General features: G+C 44.6%; 1 protein-coding gene across 1 annotated transcript in view; it reads left to right on the top strand.

Moving 5' to 3' along the window:
• The window catches only part of nlk2 (nemo-like kinase, type 2), a 105,407-nt gene extending 84,980 nt beyond the window's left edge, over nucleotides 1-20,427 (top strand). Inside the window, exons 8-11 of the mRNA XM_063205240.1 lie at nucleotides 6,596-6,682; nucleotides 9,034-9,232; nucleotides 14,789-14,882; nucleotides 16,177-20,427. Coding sequence (XP_063061310.1) covers nucleotides 6,596-6,682; nucleotides 9,034-9,232; nucleotides 14,789-14,882; nucleotides 16,177-16,231 — 435 coding nt within the window. The 3' untranslated portion in view covers nucleotides 16,232-20,427. The remainder of the gene's footprint in view (nucleotides 1-6,595; nucleotides 6,683-9,033; nucleotides 9,233-14,788; nucleotides 14,883-16,176) is intronic.
• The last annotated feature ends 258 nt before the right edge of the window (nucleotides 20,428-20,685 follow it).

Raw genomic sequence — 20,685 nt, 5'->3', positions numbered from 1 at the left:
TCTTTCTTTCTTTCTTTCTTTCTTTCTTTTGCCTTTCTTTTTACCCCTGTGTCTCCCAGTCTGCTCTCCCTCTTTAATAGAAACTCTTTTCATCCGGCTAAGTAGCAGGCACACTTGCCCGGTTTGACCTGTACAAATACCCAAGCTCTGTTGATTTTATATTCACCAGTGCAACAATGAATCAAGATGAGAGAGACCATGTGGTTTTGGTGGTATAATGACAGAAGTATGAAATGGAGGTCGTTTTTTTTCCAGAGGAATTCAAAAGAATTTCAAGGTTATTCAGAACACGGTTCGTAATAGCCCCAGGACTTAAGGTAATTCAAATTTCACATTCATTGTTGGAAGAGGATAGAATTAACCTGAAGCCTTGGCTGGGCTCATTGGTGTCTTATGTAAAAAAGAACCTGACTATCCACAGGCTTTTCAAAGTGCAGGCTTTCCCTGCTTTTCGAATGAAAATAGTACCTCTTGGAACAGCCTTGTATTTTCATTCAGTAATAGATATGATGTTATTGACTCCTGATCCGTCTCTCTTTAAAACCCCTTTAAGGAGAAAAGGAACCCTGAAAAAGATCTTAAGTCGAACTTGGATTGCGCTGAGATCTTGCTTCACTGCACACGGCAGGGTTTATTTTTTTAGAACTGTGATTTGAAAAAATGTATGACCATGTTTACTGAATTTTAAATAGCTTTACTGGTACATTCCATTAAAAAAATATATATATTTTTTAAAAACAGATGATGTGTAAGTTCTTATTTGTCATGATGGTGTGAAAACAATGATGATTCATGATGGTATGAAAACTCCTGAATTCGTGTAGTGCTCATCAGCCATGTTGTGTGTGTGTGTGTGTGTGTGTGTGTGTGTGTGTGTGTGTGTGTGTGTGTGTGTGTGTGTGTGTGTGTGTGTGTGTGTGTGTGTGTGTGTGTGTGTGTGTGTGTGTGTGTGTGTGTGTGTGTGTGTGTGTGTGTGTGTGTGTGTGTGTATGTTTATGTAGCCTGTAGAAGTAGAAGTCCTTAATTGTCACTATACAAGTCCATTGAGATGTAGTTTGGAACAGCACACAGATGCAACGAGTCAGTTAGGAAGGATAAAGTAAAGTAAGCAATATGCATCATGTTCAACCATATATACAATCCACTGAACAACATACAAATCAGGTTTGTATTTACAATAGGTTATGGCTAGTGAATAAATACAATAAGATGGGTAATATAGGAGTAATATACTGTACGTACAGGTTTAAGGTGCACAACTGGTTGCGTGTCTGTTTCTGTGTGTACCTGTGTGTGTCTGTGTCTATTTGTTGGTTTCTGTCTATCGGTTTCTGTGTGTCTGTGTCTATTTGCTGGGTTCTGTTAATCTGTTTCTGTGTGTACCTGTGTGTGTCTGTGTCTGTAGTATTTGTTGGGTTCTGTGTATCTGTTTCTGTGGGTACCTGTGTGTGTGTCTGTCTGTTTTTTGGGCTCTGTGTATCTGTTTCTGTGTGTACCTATGTGTGTCTGTCTCTATTTGTTCTGTTCTGTATATCTGTTTCTGTGGGTACCTGTTGGTGTGTGTCTGTGTCTGTTTGTTGGGCTCTGTGCATCTGTTCCTGTGTGTGTCTGCGTCTACTTGTTGGGTTCTATGTATCTGTTTCTGTGTGTGTCTGTGTGTATTTGTTGGGTTCTATGTATCTGTTTCTGTGTGTGTCTGTGTGTATTTGTTGGGTTCTATGTATCTGTTTCTGTGTGTGTCTGTGTGTATTTGTTGGACTCTGTGTATCTGTTTCTGTGTGTGTCTGTGTGTATTTGTTGGGCTCTGTGTATCTGTTTCTGTGTGTGTCTGTGTGTATTTGTTGGGCTCTGTGTATCTGTTTCTGTGTGTGTCTGTGTGTATTTGTTGGGTTGGATGCTGCACTACACTGCACTTCACTGCACTGTGCTGCACTGCTCTGTGCTGCATGCCGTCAGGGGCCCTGTTCTGTTTTGCGAGTACATTTGTTGAAACCACAAAAGCCACTGGCTGCTTTTTTTCCCGCCGACAATACATCTAGGCCACGGCCAACGCTTTCATCCTGCTGGCTGCCTCCTCGCCTTTTGTTTTGTCTGAAAAAAAATAGCAGTTACGAGAATTAGAGCCCTTGGTTTTTTTTTCAGCGTCTAATTAAAGTGGAAATGAAATTCCTACAGAAATCAGTGCTAATTAGTTTTTCGGTAAAGGGTCTGACAAAAATTGTCAGGTCATATTTGACTCAGCGATTCAAGGGTGAATTCAAATCCTACTTGTCGTATTGTTGTTTTTCAAACTGTGATCTTTAGTAGGCTAAGTGAAGGTATGTAAATGACTGTGAAGGCAATGTGCTTTTTGTACAATATCTTTATGAAGAGTTTCCTTCATTGAAACACAAGCAGAGCAAAGGCATACACTAATTGAAGACAACAGTAACATAGTCAGTGACGGTGGATGTCACCTTCCTAAATCTACAGTGTCTTTTGTTTTCCTATCAACCATCCAACGTGGATGTTACTGGATTAGCTCCGTAAGTGTTACTGGATAGAAGCGCACGAAGACATTTGGGCTTACATTGCCCATGGGGACCCCAGTTCGAGTCCGGCTGGGGTCATTTCCCGGCCCTACCCCATCTCTCTCTCCCAATCATTTCCTGTCTACTCTCACACTGTCCTGTAATAATGAAGGCCAAAAAGCCCCAATAAATACTTTTTAAAAAAGTGTTACTGGATATAAATAAGCTTAATAACACGCTAAACTCAGCAAAAGTAAAGAGCAACTGGGTGCTCATTCTATAAGAAATATTCTTAACTAGAAATGTGCTCAGAGAGTGCATGCACCTCCGCCCTCTGGTGGACAGGAAGACACACACACGCACAGAGAACGAACTCACAAATATATATGAACGAACGCACAAATCGGACGATCACATAACCTGCTTGGCAGAGGTAATAGAGGAGGCAGGACGGCACTCGTAGGTGTTTGTACCTTATTGCTCATCAGACGTTACGGGTTTATCCTCCTTCAGTGGATAAAACCTCCTTCGGGTGGGCCTGACACTGTAGAGATTAAGATCGAAATGTCTGATGGGAAATAAAGTACAAGCAACTAGGAGTGCTGTCCAGTCTCCTTTTATTTTGTTACTGAATAGACGAGTGAGATGGGTTGTTGATGTATGAGTGGAAGCTAACTGCCTTCAGTTTTGATGGGGTCAGGCTCAGACAGGCACTTGCCTATGAGAATGGCGGGTGTTTGTGTGACATTTCGTTGTTGATCAGTGTGCATTTGAGGTTCCAACATGATGGAGAGCAGAGCGTGTCTAGCTTCCTTCCTTTCTCAGACGCTCTCAGACTTGTGTCTCCCTCTGTTGCTCTCTCTCTCTCTCTCTCTCGCTCTTTGTCACGGCGTGCGCGCATGCACACACAAACACACACACACACACACACACTTCACATGTATGTCTGTTTGCATGTGTGTGTGTGTGTGTGTGTGTGTGTCCGTCCGTGTGTGTGTGTGTGTCCGTGTGTGTGTGTCCGTGTGTGTGTGTCCGTGTGTGTGTGTCCGTGTGTGTGTGTGTGTGTGTGTGTGTGTGTGTGTGTGTGTGTGTGTGTGTGTGTGTGTGTGTGTGTGTGTGTGTCCATGTGTGTGTGTGTCCATGTGTGTGTATGTGTGTGTGTTTTGTGCAACCGCTCCAGCTAATCCAGGCCTAATGCACTCTAATGCTTGGCTGCTCTGTGCCACACTCCCACGCATGTAGACACTGTAAGAAAAAGCTACAATGCACACGCACGCACACACATTCGCACACACACACACACATTTGCATGCACATAAGTGTAGGCACATAAGTAGACACACAAATCAAATGGGGAAAAAAAAACACAGAGCAGACTCACCGTCAGACAGTCACAAGTATGACGACCCACTCATTCTTTCAAGTCTCGCCTCCATTGAGGAAAAGCTACTGCCTGACTTATTTTTGTACATTCACAGAATCCCTCTGACACCCAAACAAAACTAGTCTCGCTCACGAACATTCTCCACTCCTCTCTCTCCCTTCCCCTCGCTCTCTCTCTCTCTCTCTCTCTCTCTCTCTCTCTCTCTCTCTCTCTCTCTCTCTCTCTCTCTCTCTCTCTCTCTCTCTCTCTCTCTCTCTCTCTCTGTCACTCACAGCCCTCTTCCTCACCCTTTCTCATCTCTCCGTTTCCTCACTGATGTTTGTTTCTAAGAATAGAGATCTTTCAATAAAGAACCGTATTGACTGCTTAGTGCTGCTTAGCCATTTGCTGCCCTATCACACGCACATACACATGCATGCACACACGCACACATAAAGACTGTACATGCATTTATGCACACACTCTTATTTACACATGGCTTTATACAGACAGATTACGCACACACACACACACACACACACACACACACACACACACACACACACACACACACACACACACACACAGACACACACACACACACACACACACACCACACTGGGAGCGGTGGTTTTGCACACATCAGCTAGACATAGAAAGAAAAAAAACATGAGGCGAGAGAGTGTGAGAGAGGGGGGGGAAAGTAATCGGGGGAAGCAAACGATTACCGGTGGGATTTTTCAATCAACTTTCCCACTCTGCTGGGGATGGGGGGGTGCAATGTTAAGGGGAGGTGTGAGAGGGTGGATGGATCAGTAGTAGTAGATGGGGGGGGTGCTGGTGTTGAGAGGAGGGGGGTGTGGAGCTGTGGGTGGGGGTGGAGGAGATAATTACAGTGTGTAAAAATAACTCGGGCTCTCATTGTTCGGCTTGTCCCACATCCCTTTTTTTTCTTTTTTTTCCGCAGCGATAAGCAGCGGCTATCATTTTAGAGGGATAGCTCTGTTGGCCATTAGAGAGAGAGAGAGAGAGAGAGAGAGAGAGAGAGAGAGAGAGAGAGAGAGAGAGGAGAGAGAGAGAGAGGGAGAGAGAGAGAGAGAGGGAGAGAGAGAGAGGGAGAGAGAGAGAGAGAGAGAGAGAGAGAGAGAGAGAGAGGGAGAGAGAGAAGGGGAACGAGGTGTCAGCCAGCAGTTGATTCCTTGAAATGACTCCTTGATTCTACATCCCTCCCATTTACTGCTTCTTTCGACACCCGTAACTGCTTTACATATTACAATGTGCTCCATGTGAGGTTTTGCGGTATGAAGTACAGACATGAGATGTGCTGCAGAGCCCTGCTTTGCTCTGTGGAGATTTGTGAATGGTTTTACTATGCGTTTCATACTTGATAAGTGAGGTCGGTTTTGCAAAACATCTGCCGTAGACGCCTTATTTGAGACTCTGGTTTATCAATTACGACATTCAATACCTTAATAAGATAATTTTTTTTGAAGAAATGCATCGTGGTGTAGTCTGGGTGTGATGCCAACACTGGCATGACTGCTGATTGGCTCCAAAATCTTAATGATGGAATTATTCTCCTTATTCTGTCCTGCCCACTTTCAAGTTTTCTGCCGTTGTCGTTTAGCTTTCATTCAGCTACAGTTGTCATAACAACGACACAGCAGCACAGAGACTTTTGAAATAGGAATTCTTCCGGCGCGCAACTACATCCATAACTTATTCTGAAAAATGTAAAGGACAACAAATTGATTTGAGGGCCATTTTAGAAAAGTCTTAACTAATGAACCAAAATGGACTAATGTTGAAAATAGAAGTAAAATGACAAAAATGACAAATATTGCGCGTCATGGTTAATAACTGGAATAAGGTGAATAAGCAGTCATGGAGACAATACCAGAGGCAGTTCACCTTCTTTATTTCATGAATAGAGCTGGAAATAATGACGTATGGCTAAAAGCTGATTATGGTTGCTGTTTTCGGTTAAAAAAAACATTTAGGTTCTTATAATGTGGAAGCAGTACAGTCGATAATGGAGAAAAAGCCCAATTGGATGTGGTGTTTGCACATTCATTCTCATGGGGGAGGTTGCCAGCCAATGGAAAGGCTTTACGGTTCTTAGCCAGTGGGTGTTAACCAGATTTTCTGGGTTTCTGGGTTTGATTTTTTTCCTCCCCTGAATGGGTGTTATGTGTTTTAAGCCAAGGTCTCACTTTCTCACTCAGCATTAGACACTGAGAATGAAGGAATCCATGAGGTATTGATGGGAGATGGAACATGCGCATTGAAGACCATCTATTGTATTACGAGCCTACACTCTGGATGCCCCACGTCTTTTTCAATGCCGTAATATTGACTTGAAATAAATGTTCTAATATTCATGTACTGGCCATTTGGTTATAACCGTACACGGAAAAGGCACTAAGACGAGTTTTAAATCCAATCGCAGGTACAACCAGATAAATAAAAAGAACCCCAGACAGCATCAGCTGCCGTGCCTGTCTCCTGATCTTTGATCAATTCAGGTTTTCCCTGCAGACACCAGTCACTTCAGTCGTTGCTGAACATTGCTGAACATTGCCACATGCTTGCGTGCATGCTGTCATTGACTCTGTTTGTGAAGTCACCTTGGGTGTCATGGAAGGTGCTTCATCAAAAAAAGTGTCATTATTAATAAAACACCTGAATAGACTTTTAAAATCTTGTTTTCTGTCTTTTGCAGCCATCTCTTCCAGTCCTCTACACGCTGTCCAGTCAGGCTACACATGAAGCTGTTCATCTCCTCTGTCGGATGCTCGTCTTTGACCCGGTGAGTAAACAATCCATAATATCACCTGGGGGTTATTTCAAGAACATGGTTAAGTGATAAACCTGGCCAAAGTGCTTTTTCTATCCAAAAGATTATTCGCGTTTTGATGGAAAGGGTGCACAATTTAACCTACAGGAGGTGATAAACTTCCCAATAGATAGCCTGCAGTAGTCATGTAGCTAAGAAAATGAGGACTTCAAGCTCTTCTAATAGATGATTTACCATAACCTCAAAGTTAACTGGATGACCATTGAACCATCTTCTTGGAACACTCCCCTGTTTCTGTTGTGCTCTCAGCACAAAAGCCCTCTGCATTCGGCACTTACAGTTTTGGGTAACAGGCTTACTGCACGAATACACCGGACGCGACCTGAGCGAGGCGAGCGACGGAAGTAATTGACTTCATATGGAGTCGCGCGACAAAAGCGATTCGGGCGACAGTTTGTAGTTGAACTCCTGGGAATATTATGCAAATTAGCAATGACGGGGTTCGGCGACAGCCGCCACAGCCAATTGGGAATGTTGGAATGCTTGCATTCTGCTTTTAACGGACATACTCTAGTCGCTTCAATCGCTCGTATTGCTCTTGCTGCACAGAAGAGATTCTCTGTCGCCTGAATCTCGTCGTGGCCGGTCTATTCGTCCGGTAACAGTGTCGGTGGTTAATGGTACCTGGTCACAGATATGTTATAGTGAATGTAGCATCATGTTCTAGCAGGATGTAGTCTACCTGCTTAATGTGTTTTAATCACAAGGAATGTGAATGACATCAGGTTCATATGATAATAAACATCAACCAGAGCATCAACAAGCTGTTGTTTGCATAACCATTTTATAAATAATGTACGGTGTGTGACACATCACATGACCTGCCAACAAACCTATACTACTCAAACTAGAAACCAATCCATGTTAGAAAAGATACTGTTTTTGACCAAACGGACATTGGAAAAAAAACGTGTACTGTAGCTCAAGGCAAATGGCTGAGATTGCTCTCTGAGTGAGTCAGTACCTTCCGTCCTCAAGGGTTGTAATAAACTGCTCTGGTTCGGAAAAGCATCAATCAATCAAACATGTAACATGAAGGTCACGTGTATGAGATGAACACGAAAGAGGCAGGACCCTCCACATATTTTTCTGATTTGCTCTCGGTGCAGTGAAGACATCCCGCTGTTGTGTTATGTTGTGGGGTTCTGGTCTCATTACTCTGGCTGTCAACACCCCTTGTTTTCCAGACTCACAGCTGCAAACAGTGGTGCTGGTGATGTCAGTTGTAATGACTGTTAGCCAGTATATTCTCGCCCAGTCTATAAACGTGTAAGATTACGGCTGTCTGCCTACAGCTGTGAACGACACCTCGCTTTTAAGGCATGACATGTTTCTACAGAGGTCAAAATAGTACTGTTTGTTGTATGCCGGCGACCACAGTAACCTGTGTTAAGGTTGTTTTCATGGTAATGGCATCAAAGATCTACAAAATGATTGAAATGTAAAATCTGAATTTGTATGACTGGTAGGACACCTAGACACCAATTTTATCCATATTCAATCATTGGCATTCTGTCCTGGCAAAATATGCTAAGGAAGCAATTTCACATTATTTATACCAGTCAATCACAACATTAGCATACAGTACTGTATATGGATTAACATAATTTTCACACAAATGGTTGAAATCAGCATGTGAATTATGTGAATGTGCACAGAAAATGATTTTGAATATGGTGTACTGCTAAACTGTAGTTCCAAGATCCAGGCTGCCCATCGCTGCCCACATTAAAATGAAAATAACTTCGTTCCCAAGGACAGCTACTGATTGTGTATTTTCTGAGTATTCCAAAATGACAATTCTCCTTGGTATCTGTTGAAATTGGATATTTTGTGTGCATATGTTGTGCATTTGTGCATATCACTGTTGTGCCAAGTGACAGTGCTGTTATTAGGGAAAACGTGATGCACTGATGCAAAATTAACAGAGTAATGAAATGGTATCTAACCTGAACTGATTGATGCATAAAACCTTAGTTCATTTTCCTCTGCCCATTTATTTAGTTCTACTAGTTTTTCAGTCTACACCTATGTTGCATCAACTTATTACTACCAAACATGGAGTACCAAACTTATTTAATGTATTTATTCAATTATTTAAATCAGTGTTGATTTATAATGTGAAGTGAATTGTATTACCTGTACTGGCCATGAAATAGCCACAGCTGTATATTTGGCCATAAAACAAACCAAACATGGAGTCTTGTGTTTCACACAACGCATCTGCTTTATCTAATTAATCTGTGTCTCTCCGTGTCGCCTCCTCCTCCTCCTCCTCCTCCTCTTCCTCCTCCCATCGGCAGTCTAAGCGGATCTCGGCCAAGGATGCCCTGGCCCACCCTTACCTGGACGAGGGCCGGCTGCGCTACCACACCTGCATGTGTAAGTGCTGCTACACCACCTCCACGGGCCGCGTCTACACCAGCGACTTCGAGCCCGTCACCAACCCCAAGTTCGACGACGGCTTTGAGAAGAACCTGACGTCGGTCAGGCAGGTCAAAGGTGAGACTTTTGGGGCGGTGAAGGGGGCGTTAGTTAGCCTGGGCGAAAAGCCGACTGTTGACTGCGTCAATCAGTCTGGCAAAAGCCATGAGGAATCCGTCTCCGTGGACGGTGGGAGTTGGTCTGATCTTACTCATTTAAATTAATTGGAGTTACAAACTCATTAAAACCCATATTGTGCTTTACTAGCATGCCTGTTACGTTATAGCGTTGCAAAAGCATACAAATAACAAAACAAAAGTGTGACTATAGTTAAGTTAACCAATCAGTAACGGAGCTCGCGGGTGAGTTCTACGTCACCACTCTCAGCTGTTTGCTGATTGGCTAAACAGAGAGAACCGAGCTCGAGGCTTTTGCCAGACGATGTGTGGAGCCAAAATCTTTGGGGTGAAGTACATAGGATGGCGTCGCCAGGCTAGGCGTTAGTGGTTAGGGAGGTGCTTTTTGAAGATCCGAGGGTTGCAGGTTCGAATCCCACCCCAAACCTCTCCCTCCACATCCATGGCTGAAGTGGACTTGGACCTAACACCACATTGCTCCAGGGACTGTGATCAGGGTATCTATGAATAACTAAGTCACTTTGGATAAACGCATTAGCTAAATGTAGTATAATGTATCTGATTCTATGATTAACTCGGCATGTCCCCGGGCGTACTTGTGGCCTATTTCCTGGTGGCTAGTCACATTTATAATATAAAACCAGCTGGCCATAACGAGCACATACTGTACATGATCAGATGTTAGGCAGGTCAAAAGGGAGAGTCCGTTTTCCCACGGGGTGAGAAGCAGCAGGGGGTTTAGTATTGTTGTCAAGTGAATAGATCCTGAGGTCATAACCCTGTTGTAGCGTTTCATAAAACCAGCTGATCCCAATGAGCACATACTGTACACAACCACACTGGTGGATCTATTAATAAGTGCAATTAGTCAACCAGTGAGGTTGAAAAATATATAAATATACGTCAGCTTTCGCAAGCCAGTTTTGAAGTCGTCTAAAGCCAGGTCTGCTTTGTGGTTGTTTAATGAACTACCTTTATTCCTGTTATATACAGTTTTGCATTGGTTTGAGTTCCTTAAAAAGACATTTAAAAAATACAGTTGTGACACTTCCTCTGGGTTTCTCACTAAACTAGTGTCAGCATGTGAGTCACCTTAGTTAATGCCTACTAGTAGATGTTCTCATGCCTGTGGTGGGAAGCACTACCCTCTACATGTCAGGAAACTGATTCAGATTGAGGCGCTCGTTTCCAGTTCCAGGTGAAATCCTCTGGTAGTGGGTTATTCATTACAGCATGCGCTGCTTGAGGGGAGAGAGAGCGCCAACCTGCCCATGCACGGGGTGCTCCACGGTGTAGTTAAGACTCAACGGAGAGTCAGTTGGGTTAATGATGAGATCTTAAGATTCATGACTGCCGTGTTATTTAAAATGGATCCGGATGATTAACCCGCATGACAAATGAATCGCCCGGGTCCTGTAAGCAGGGTTGCCACAGGAGAAGATTTCCAGCCCAAATTGTGCTCAAAAGCTGCCTGGAAGCACAAAATGACGGTCAATTTCAATTAAATTCTATTGATTTCTATGGCCAAAAATGTGCAGGAAAAACCCATCCAAATGTCCCTTTTGTCAATTTTTACCAGACGGCCTTCCTAAGCAGCCCAATTGGGCAGGAAACCGCCAAATCTGGCAACACTGCCTGTAAGAGACTAAAGACATGGGAAGCTGTGAAAGGCTAATGCATGGTGGTCTTACCCCCTCCTCCATTGTCACTTCCCAGGGTACCCAACCGCTCAGCAGCAGCCATAGATATTATAGAACCCTAGACGTCACATTGACTACCCTTGCCTATTGGAATGAATGTCTCAATTTTATATTGCCGCCATCGTTGTTAAGGCGTAACTGTGATGGAGTCACTATAGTAGAGTTGTGAGATTGAAAGCCCAACTGGGAAACTCCAAGTCAACCCAATGGTACCCGAAAGGGAGCCGTGCGGCGGGACGTTACCATGCTCAGGGTACCTCAGTCATGGAGGAGTATGGGGGAGAGCACTGGTTATTAACCCCCCCCCCCACATACCTGGCGGGTCGGGAGTCGAACAGAAACAATGCCTGGCTCTCCACTCCCCCTTCTCTGGGTACCCAACCCCTCAGCAGCAGCCATAGATATAAGAGAACCCTAGACGTCACATTTACTACCCTTGTCTATGGGAATGAATGTCTCTATATTATATTGCCGCCATCGCTGTTAAGGGGTAACTGTGATGGAATCCCTATACTAGAGTTGTGTGTGTTTGTTCTGACTGTGACTCCAACGACGCCTGGCTCTTCAGAGTAGTGGTCAGAGCCCCAGTTTGGTACCCCAGGAGCTTTGGGTTCAAGTCCCGGCGGCGCAACTCTACTCCCCTTTGTTACAGCAACACTGAATGAACATCAATTGGCGACAAGGTGATACACAAATTATCCTGTGGGTGGCAGGCACGTGCACGCACGCACACACACACACACACACACACACACACACACACACACACACACACACACACACACACACACACACACACACACACACACACACATACACGCTCAGACACACACAAAAACACACACACACTTGCATGTGCACACATGCACACAGATATTTACTTACTTGGACACACGTCAGTTCAGACACAATGCACACACACAAAAACCAAAAAGCAAACACGCTTTCAGAAAAACACACACACACACACACACACACACACACACACACGTGTATGTGTGAAGGCTACAACACCCCACATCCCCACCCCCACCCCCCGATCACTGGTGGCCTGTCCTGTCAACAGGCATTAGGGAGGCTGTCGGCTAAAAGTGGGCTTACCACAGAGGAGCGCTCTAAATAAACCTGCTCTGCTCTGCTCTTCTCTGCTCTGCTCGGCTCCCTCCCCATCCATCCATCTATCCTTCCTTATGCCTCCGACTCTTTAACTCTCTCCAGTCTCTCTCTCTCTCTCTCTCTCTCTCTCTCTCTCTCTCTCTCTCTCTCTCTCTCTCTCTCTCTCTCCCTCTCTTTTTCTCTCTCTTTCCTCTCCTCTCCTCACAGTCGCTCTACCGGCTCTCCGTTCCTCACGTCTCCCTACCTCTGCGTTGTGGACTGCCTGCCGTCAGTTTCTCCCTCTCCTCCAATCTCTCCTTATCGCGCTGTCTCCTCTCCTCCCGTTCACTTTTCTTCTCCCCGCGTATATTCATTATGAACTGAAAGCACCCCCCTGTTCCTCCTGTCCCCTTATCCAAAGTACTAACCTCCCCAGGCACCTCAGCTCCGCCTCCCTCCAGCCGCCCACCTCCTCCGCCCACCTCCTCCGCCCACCTCCTCCACCCTCCTCCTCCCCAGGCACCTCAGCACCGCCCACCTCCTCCCCCCATCTCCTTCCCAGGCTCCTCGGTCTCCCCAGCACCGCCGCCCCCCACCTCCTACCACTTCCCCCACCTCCTCCTCCTCGCTCCTTTGCCCACCTCCCCCACCTTCTCCTCCACCCTCCTCCTCCACCTCCTCCTTCCCAGGCTCCTCAGTCTCCCCAGCACCCCCACTCTCCAACCGCCCCCCTCCTCCTCCCACCTCCCCCCACCTCCTCCTCCTCGCTCCTTTGCCCACCTCCTCCACCCGCCTCCCCCCACCTCCTCCTCCTCGCTCCTTTGCCCGCCATGCTCTGCACTGTGGGGGATTAGGCAGATTGGAGGTAGTGGAGTGCGTGGCATGTCAAAGCTTCTTAAGAGAAGGGCCACCCGGAGACGAGACGAGACGAGGCGACAGGAGAGAGAGAGGGAGAGGAGTCACTCGAGGGCTGTTTCCCTCAGCTAGTCATGCAAGGCCAACGTGTATTGTAGGGCTGTAACGATACTGTATCGAACCGAGGAGTTGTGATACACGGAATCACGATGCTTTATCGCGATGCAAGGAGGCAGTATCGTGATACACCCTTTCAAAGTTTTGATACCCATAAGGACAGAAAACAACCCCAGGATATGAAGTAATAGTGCTTCCAAGCTTCAAATTATTAATTATTATCACATTAACTTCTAAAAAATATTAGTAGCCTCTTGTAACCTATTCTACCTATAAACTTTCATTTTTATTCATAATTTTATTTTATAATGTTTATAATATGAACCGAATCGTGAGTTGTGTGTATCGTTACAGTCCTAGTGTACGGTATTAAACTGTGTGCTGCTGCCTACTGTGGTGGTGGTGGCGGCACTGTGGGTGGATTAAGATAGCCTAGGGCCCCTGGGCTACAGGCTGCCGTGGGGCCCCCAGGAGGGCACATTTCGTGACACATTTACATGGACAGTGTCATAATTATGAGTTAGGAATAAGGGATAACATGTTTGCCAGCTGTACTCAACACAGTATGTGATTTTTTTCAATATTGCACCTTGTCACGATTATGCATTTTTTTTCACTTTTGGCCAATCAGGGGCCCACTGGCAGGTGGGGGCCCCTAGGCTGAAGCCATATCTAGCCTGTGCGTTAATCCAGCCCTGTGGCACTTAAGCATGGCACATGCCACAACACTGTGTCACAGGAGCCGTAATGCCTATCTATAGCTTATAAAAACACAAACAAGTTACTCATTTATGTCCCTGTGTCCCTGTACTTTTAATTAGTCATTAGCACTTCTGAGAGTGGTTGTTGGAGCGAGCCATCATTGAGCTGTGTGTATTTATATATACCGGTAATTAAAGGTTTCCTTTACTCCGTAATGAGGTGTTCGTTATGCAAATCCTTATCATTTGTTGTCATCACAACATGCTTTGTTTCAATGTTTCAACTTATTGTTGCCTTGGAAATGTGATTTGTTTGTTTCTGCTGCTGCATGCATTTCCCATACTGTATATCTTTCCCATAATGTATATATGCCGAAAAAAAAAAAAAGCACAAATGCTGGAAATTGCCAAGAATCTGCCCTCCTTTCCCGTTAGCGCTTGAAATACAATAAGAGCGGTGATTGCAGCCTGACACATTGTGTGCATATCACATTACACATTCAGTCTTACACCCTCTCTACCAAACTCCTAGATTATATATTTCTGTTCTTTCCATATAGAGTGAGTGCAAAGATGGCTCCAGGCTCTGCCGCTCAGGGCCGGTTCTAGTCAATGTGGTGCCCTAGGCGAGCACCCCTCTTTGCTTTTGGTGGAATTAGAAATTAGCATGTGTAAACATACTGTAGTGTCATACATCTGATAGAGCACAGCAAATCTAATGCCTACATACCGGTATGTACTGAGTGCCCATTCATAATAATTATCGTTATAAATCTTAATGCTTTATTTAACTTAATTTTCTAATTCTGTCGGACTTGGCGCCCCCAAGACATTTGGCGCCCTAGGCGACCGCCTGGTCTGCCTATGACTACTGTAGTGCCCTGGCGCCGCTGACAGACCGTAGTGTTTTAATGTTGCTCCAACACCTCTACACCTCATCCACTTATCACCTCTCAGTCTCCACATCCCTCTTTTTTCTCTATTTTCTCCTCACACTCTCCTTTTTTATCTTTTCTTTTTTTGTCTCAGAGATCATCCACCAGTTTATTCTGGAGCAGCAGAAGGGAAACCGCGTGCCACTCTGCATCAACCCCCAGTCTGCTGCCTTCAAGAGCTTCATCAGGTGAAGACCCCCAAACGTCTCCTCCTCTCTTCCACTTCTTTTTTTTCTCTCTCTCTACTCTCATCTCATCTCCTCCTCTCTTCTCCTTTTGTTCTCTCTCTCTCTACTCTCATCTCATCCCCTCTTCTCTTCACCCCGCTTTGTCACATCCATTTTTTTTCATTTCTACTTCTCTTCTCCTCTGCTCCTGCTCCTGCCTTCCTCTCATGTGCTCTCCTCTCATGTCCTGTCCTCTCCTCTTCTTTCTATGGTCCTCCTCTACTCTTTTCTACTCTCTCCTTTCCTCTTCTCCTCTCCTCTGTCTTATCTTTAAAGCTGGGAGTTGCCAGCTGCCAGAGCGCTGTGGCATTGGGCCTTTCTCAAAACCTAGTGCAGTGGCCTTCCAAGTGTATCAGCCTAATTAGTCACGCCCAATGATTGGATACTCTTTGGTGAACTCTATGGAATATCCAATCACTGGGTGTGACTAATAAAGAGTATCCAATCACTGGGGGTGACTAATTAGGCTGATACACTTGGAAGGCCGCTGTCCTAGGTTTTGAGAAAGGCCCATTGAGTCCCATCAGCAGTAGCACCAGCAGCACCTCCCTCTCTATTGCCATCTGCTGGAGCATAAACTCTCCCCTCCTCCTCCTCTCATCTCCTCCACTCTTCTTCCATCTACTCGCCTCTTTTCTGGAGCATAAGCACCTCTCTCCTTTTCATCCTCCTCTCCACTCTTTTTTCCCTCCACTCTCCTCTTTTCTTCTTTTCTCCATACTGTACTTTCGTCTTCTAGTCTTTTCCCTTCTCGCCTACACATCTCCACCCCCCCCCCCTCAGTCCTCCTCAGCTCCTCCCTTTATTCTCATCCTATGGAGTCTGCGTTCCTCTCTCCTCCTCACTCCTCCTCTCCCACTCCGCTTTCCTCTTCTCTCTTCTATACTTTACTCTCCTTCTCTCGTCCGATCTCTCAGATTGTCATAGCATGCCACGTGGCAAATATTTATATTACAGTGTGTTCATATTCCCATTTGTCAGTCTTTGTGCTACAGTGTGCACATGTGCGTGTGTGTGCCTGCTTGCGTACGCGCATGTGTGTGTGCACTTGAGCATGTTCTTTACACATTAACTCCTTGACCAGAGATTACAGAACCCCAGATTCTGGCATAACATTTGTTTGGTACATTCTCCAGATCAACTCAAATCAGAAAATGTCATTTTTAAAATGTGTTCTTCTCTCTTCTTTTCTCCGCTGTCTCCCATTCACCCCCCACTTATTTTTCCCATCCCTTCTCTACTTCGTCCCTGTTAGTTCCACCGTGGCCCAGCCCTCCGAGATGCCCCCGTCTCCTCTGGTATGGGAGTGAGGAGTGGAGACACCACGGTCACCACCACCACCGGCGTCACCACCACCACCACCACAGTCACCACTTAAACAGACTGACTGACTGCTGGCTGAGCTCCAGCGCTTGTCCCCCAAGTTGGCCTTCGCAGCCTGGCCTGTCCCTTCCCCGATCGCCACCACCATCACCATCATCACCACGCCCTTTACCAAACCCCCCCACTGAACTCCACTGCCCCCCTCACCCCACATACCTCCCAAACCCAGAACTACTGAAGAGGACCAGGCACTACCCTGCCCACTCCCCCCTCCTATACACCCTCCCCCCAGACAAAAAAAACTACGTAGCATTTCACTGGAGTCTAGGACTAGCAAAAACAAAGATGTTTTATCACATTGTGTACTGTAATACTAACTGAAGATGGACTCATTTTGTTTGTTTGTTTGTTTTTGGGTTTATTTTATTAATGTACCAACCACTGCTGATTAGATTTTTTTTGCTTTTATTTGTTAGATAACATGGGGGGACTGAAGGGGGTGGGTGGGTGAATGGGTAGGACTCGAGAGGGGAAGGGCGAGCCTGATGTTTGTGACTACTTTTCTCACAAACACACACACACACACACACTGAGATGTTGACGTGTGTAGGCGTTTTGTTTGCGTAATGCACTGCCCTGGCCCTCTATGGACAAGAATGTGGAAGTGCTAGCGTGGGGGGCTTGGTCCGTTCTTCAGCTGACCTGATGAAGAAAAAAAGAAGAAAAATAATAAAATGGAGGGAGGAGAAGGAAGATGGAAGTGGTGGCAGACTTCACGTACGCAGTTGATCATCCTTCATTTGTCTTCAAGTGTGTGGACGGCTGCCGTTGTTTTGGAGCAGCAACACAAAAGACACTACGTACTCATCTCTCTTCCTCTTCCTCTCTCTTCCTTCCCTTTTTTCTTTCTCTCTCACTTTCTCATTCTGTCTTTGACGCTCCCACTCTCTTCAGTCTAGCATACCCTGTTTGGACAGACAAGAATGACCTGAATGTGATGACTTTTTATTCATACTCTTTCAAGTTGCTAAGCATTATGGTAAGAAGTTTTGCATGTTAGATTTTTCTTAGTGGTGTTCACCTATCATCTTTCTCTTTCTTTTGCTCATTCCTACATTTGTAGTAGCAGGCATTTTTTTTCTTTCATTTCTTTCTTTATTTGAGTTTTGTTTTCCATAGTTTTGTTAGCCTTTCTTGATGATAATGTCAAGCCTTTGTCTGAAGGCCATGTCTCCTCATCAATCCAAACAGGCTGCAGGGTAGCGAGGGCCATCACCTTGGTGGGGAAGCCTGGGACCAGGCAGTTGAGTAGTGCTCTCCAACCAAGACAGGTAGCACATTGCAGGTCCCGTGTGCAGAGCCTAAACAGCTCTGCCCATGTGGATAGCCTCATCTTTTAGGCCCGAGTAAGGAGGAGCGTGCAAGAAGTGCTTTCAACAGAGTAGAGACGCGCAAGAAGTGCTTTCACAACGTAGAGAGAGCAGTCACTTTGTTTTAATTTTTGTGTTTCTGTTTTTTTGACGCTTTTTTGTTGTTGTTTTTATGTGAAGGTATGTCTCGGGCATGGTCCCAGTATATGCTCTAGTCTAGAGACCAGGGAGGAGTAATCATTACAAGCAAGCTTTAGTCCCCTAATCTTTTGGTCTGGTCACTCCGAGCACAGGCCTCTTCCTGCCAGAAGAGCCAAAGTGGCGTTATTTGTTAAGAGGAGAACGAAGCCATATGATTCTTCCATATAGTAGCCTTACCACTTGCTCGGAGTTGACATGGATCTGGGTTAGTAGTGACTGCACAGGCTCGACGCATGCAGAACTCTCCCAGGTTCCTAAGTAGGCATGGTGATCATGCAGGTCCTTCACCGTGAAGGACGCCGGAGACAACCTTGTGCTTGTTCGAGGAGTCGAGTCTAGAGCCGGAGCTGGCGGCCGACCTTGTGCTTGTTGAACAGTCTGTTCGGGAAGAGAGATGGGGGAGGTGAGGAGAAAACAAGCCAGCAAGAGGCTGATGCTCGCTCATTCGCTCTCTCGCTCGGCCTCGTTTCTCTAGGCTGTCGGAGGCAGGCAGAGTTGAACATGTGGTGCATCTGTCATTTGTCCCCAACGAGGACAAAGTGGCCACAGACAAACAGGCACATACGTACAGTAGGTAGAGACACAGAGGTAGGAGAGAGTCCAGACGTAGTATCAAAGTTATGAAAGCAGGAGGGGGCAAGTCGGCCAGACGTCCAGAGAAATGAAAACTCTGAGGCTTCTGGGGCTTCAGCTCCAAATGCTGTTGTGAGATCATTCCTTGAAGATAATTTTTAATTTATTCCATGTAAAACATGGCCTAAGGTCCCCAAAGGAAGGTGTGTGTGCGTGTGCATGTGTGACCGTTGTGCACACCTCTGCACATGCATGCCAGAATGTGTGACTAAAAAAAAAGAAAAAAGAAAAGGATAACGATAGTGTATGTATCCTTTGTGTAAGTACCATTCTAGAGACTTGTGTTAATGTTTCTTTGTTTGGTTGTTTTGTTTGATTGATTGAGTTCATTGGTATATTCATCTGCTGAAGTGGACCACCATGGAGCGATATTGAAGAGTGCTGCAAAAAGCTTGCCCCCCCCGACCCCTAGCTTTGTGTCAAAGTAAAAGCCCCCCTAAGAGAAGGCTCGGACTTCTGGTCAGGAGAGTGAAGAAACTCTAGAACCTTCCATCTACCATAGAAGCTCTAGAAGTTTCTATATCCCCCACCCCCAGAGAAACAATCCAGTTTCACCATCATCGATAATAAATACACTGTATAGTCACACTCGTACCTATCCATACCAACCCAGAAGCAGAAAAAAAGAGAAATTATTTAATATATTTTTAGATGATTTTTATTATTATTTCTTTTTTCTTAAATGTTTCAACGGCATGCTCTCATGACCCACTGAATACGTTTTATGTAAATACATGAGTAGCTACTAGGCTGAAACATCTGAACAGTCCACCGTGGATTAAGATTTAAAAAAAGAAAAGGCGAAACAAAGAAAAACAAACTTGCAGTACCTAAACAAAATGAAGAAGACTCCAACATTACTGCTGTAGAGAAGGAGGGAGACCTGCACATTTTTAGGGCTGTGAATTTTTTTGTGTTTCTTTCTCTCTCTATTTGTTTTCTTTTTTGTTTTTTTGCATATAATTGTAAATAATTCTGATTTTTTTGTTGTTGATCTTTTCTTAACTCCCTCCCTGCAGTAAGAAAGTGTTAAGAGATAATCCAAATGATTTCAGATTAACACAGGCAAAAAAACACATAGCCAATTATGTTAATTGTGTATTGTGTGTACTTAAAAGCTGTGGATATGAGTATCGAAGTAGAAGCCCACTTTATTATTATTATTACTATTATTATAATTATTATTATTATTATTATTTTCTCCTGTAGACAACTAAAAACACTGAACTATTTGTGTATATGTATATAATGAATTCACAATGTTGGTCTCTACCTCTTGAGCTCAATGACTTGGTTGTTTACCTCCACATTTTTGATTTTGCTGTGGAGATTTAAAACTTGAATGTCCCTTCCAGTTTTTATATTCCTACAAGAAAAAAAATCCCACTTATGGAATGAAAGTCATCATCACGATTCAAATTACATGAAAAAGAGGCCCCTCCTATCCCTATATTTCGATGATAAGTTACTTTATTCTTGGCCAAGTATTTTCTGACTGTTAGTGCACAGAAATCCTATTGGACATGTCAACCTTCAGTCATTGAGGTGATCGCTTATGTTGAAATTCAGTATCGAAATCATGATTCTGCTTGTTTATTTTCTAGGGGTTATGTAAAAATAACAAGTGACTGGCGGAAAAAAGATAAGATTGAAACAAAAGCAGTTTGATGTGTTAGAGCCCTCTGCAAACTTCTATCAAAAATTTAAATGGGTACTGCTTCTGTCAAGCATTTCTAAAAATAAAACATTTGAAGTTTTTACTCAGAGGTAAAGGTATGTCAATATACATTTTATGATCCATACTGAAGAGAGTTGTTAATTGCCTGAATGCTTAAGATGGTCACACGGAAAAACGACCCAGTTAATTTCTATCATCCATTGGGGAAAAATACAAACAAAATGTTTTGGTCTCTCAACGAAAATGTAGATTTGAAGTTCCGTGGTCAAGCTCATTAAATGTTGACATTTAAAAAGGACAAGTCGACACTGCTGTGTGTTTTTTCTTTCTTTCTTTTCCTGTTCATGTCTTCACCAGTGATAATGGACTGCCTCTCTTCTTTCAGCTTGGACAGAGACAGCGCCCTCCTGTGGCTCAGTACAACATAACACACATGCAGGCTGCAAAGGGCCATGCCTGCAGAGGGACACTACTGAGGGTGCTAGTCAATCCTTGTCCTCCAGTCCTTTCTTATGTCCTCTGGCCTCTTGCCTCAGTTTGTGCATTCCAATATGAATAT

Source organism: Engraulis encrasicolus, chromosome 8 (assembly GCF_034702125.1).
Source record: "Engraulis encrasicolus isolate BLACKSEA-1 chromosome 8, IST_EnEncr_1.0, whole genome shotgun sequence".
Lineage (NCBI taxonomy): Eukaryota > Metazoa > Chordata > Actinopteri > Clupeiformes > Engraulidae > Engraulis > Engraulis encrasicolus.
Note: the sequence above shows the minus strand (reverse complement) of the source record. Positions and strands in the feature narration are given on the sequence as shown.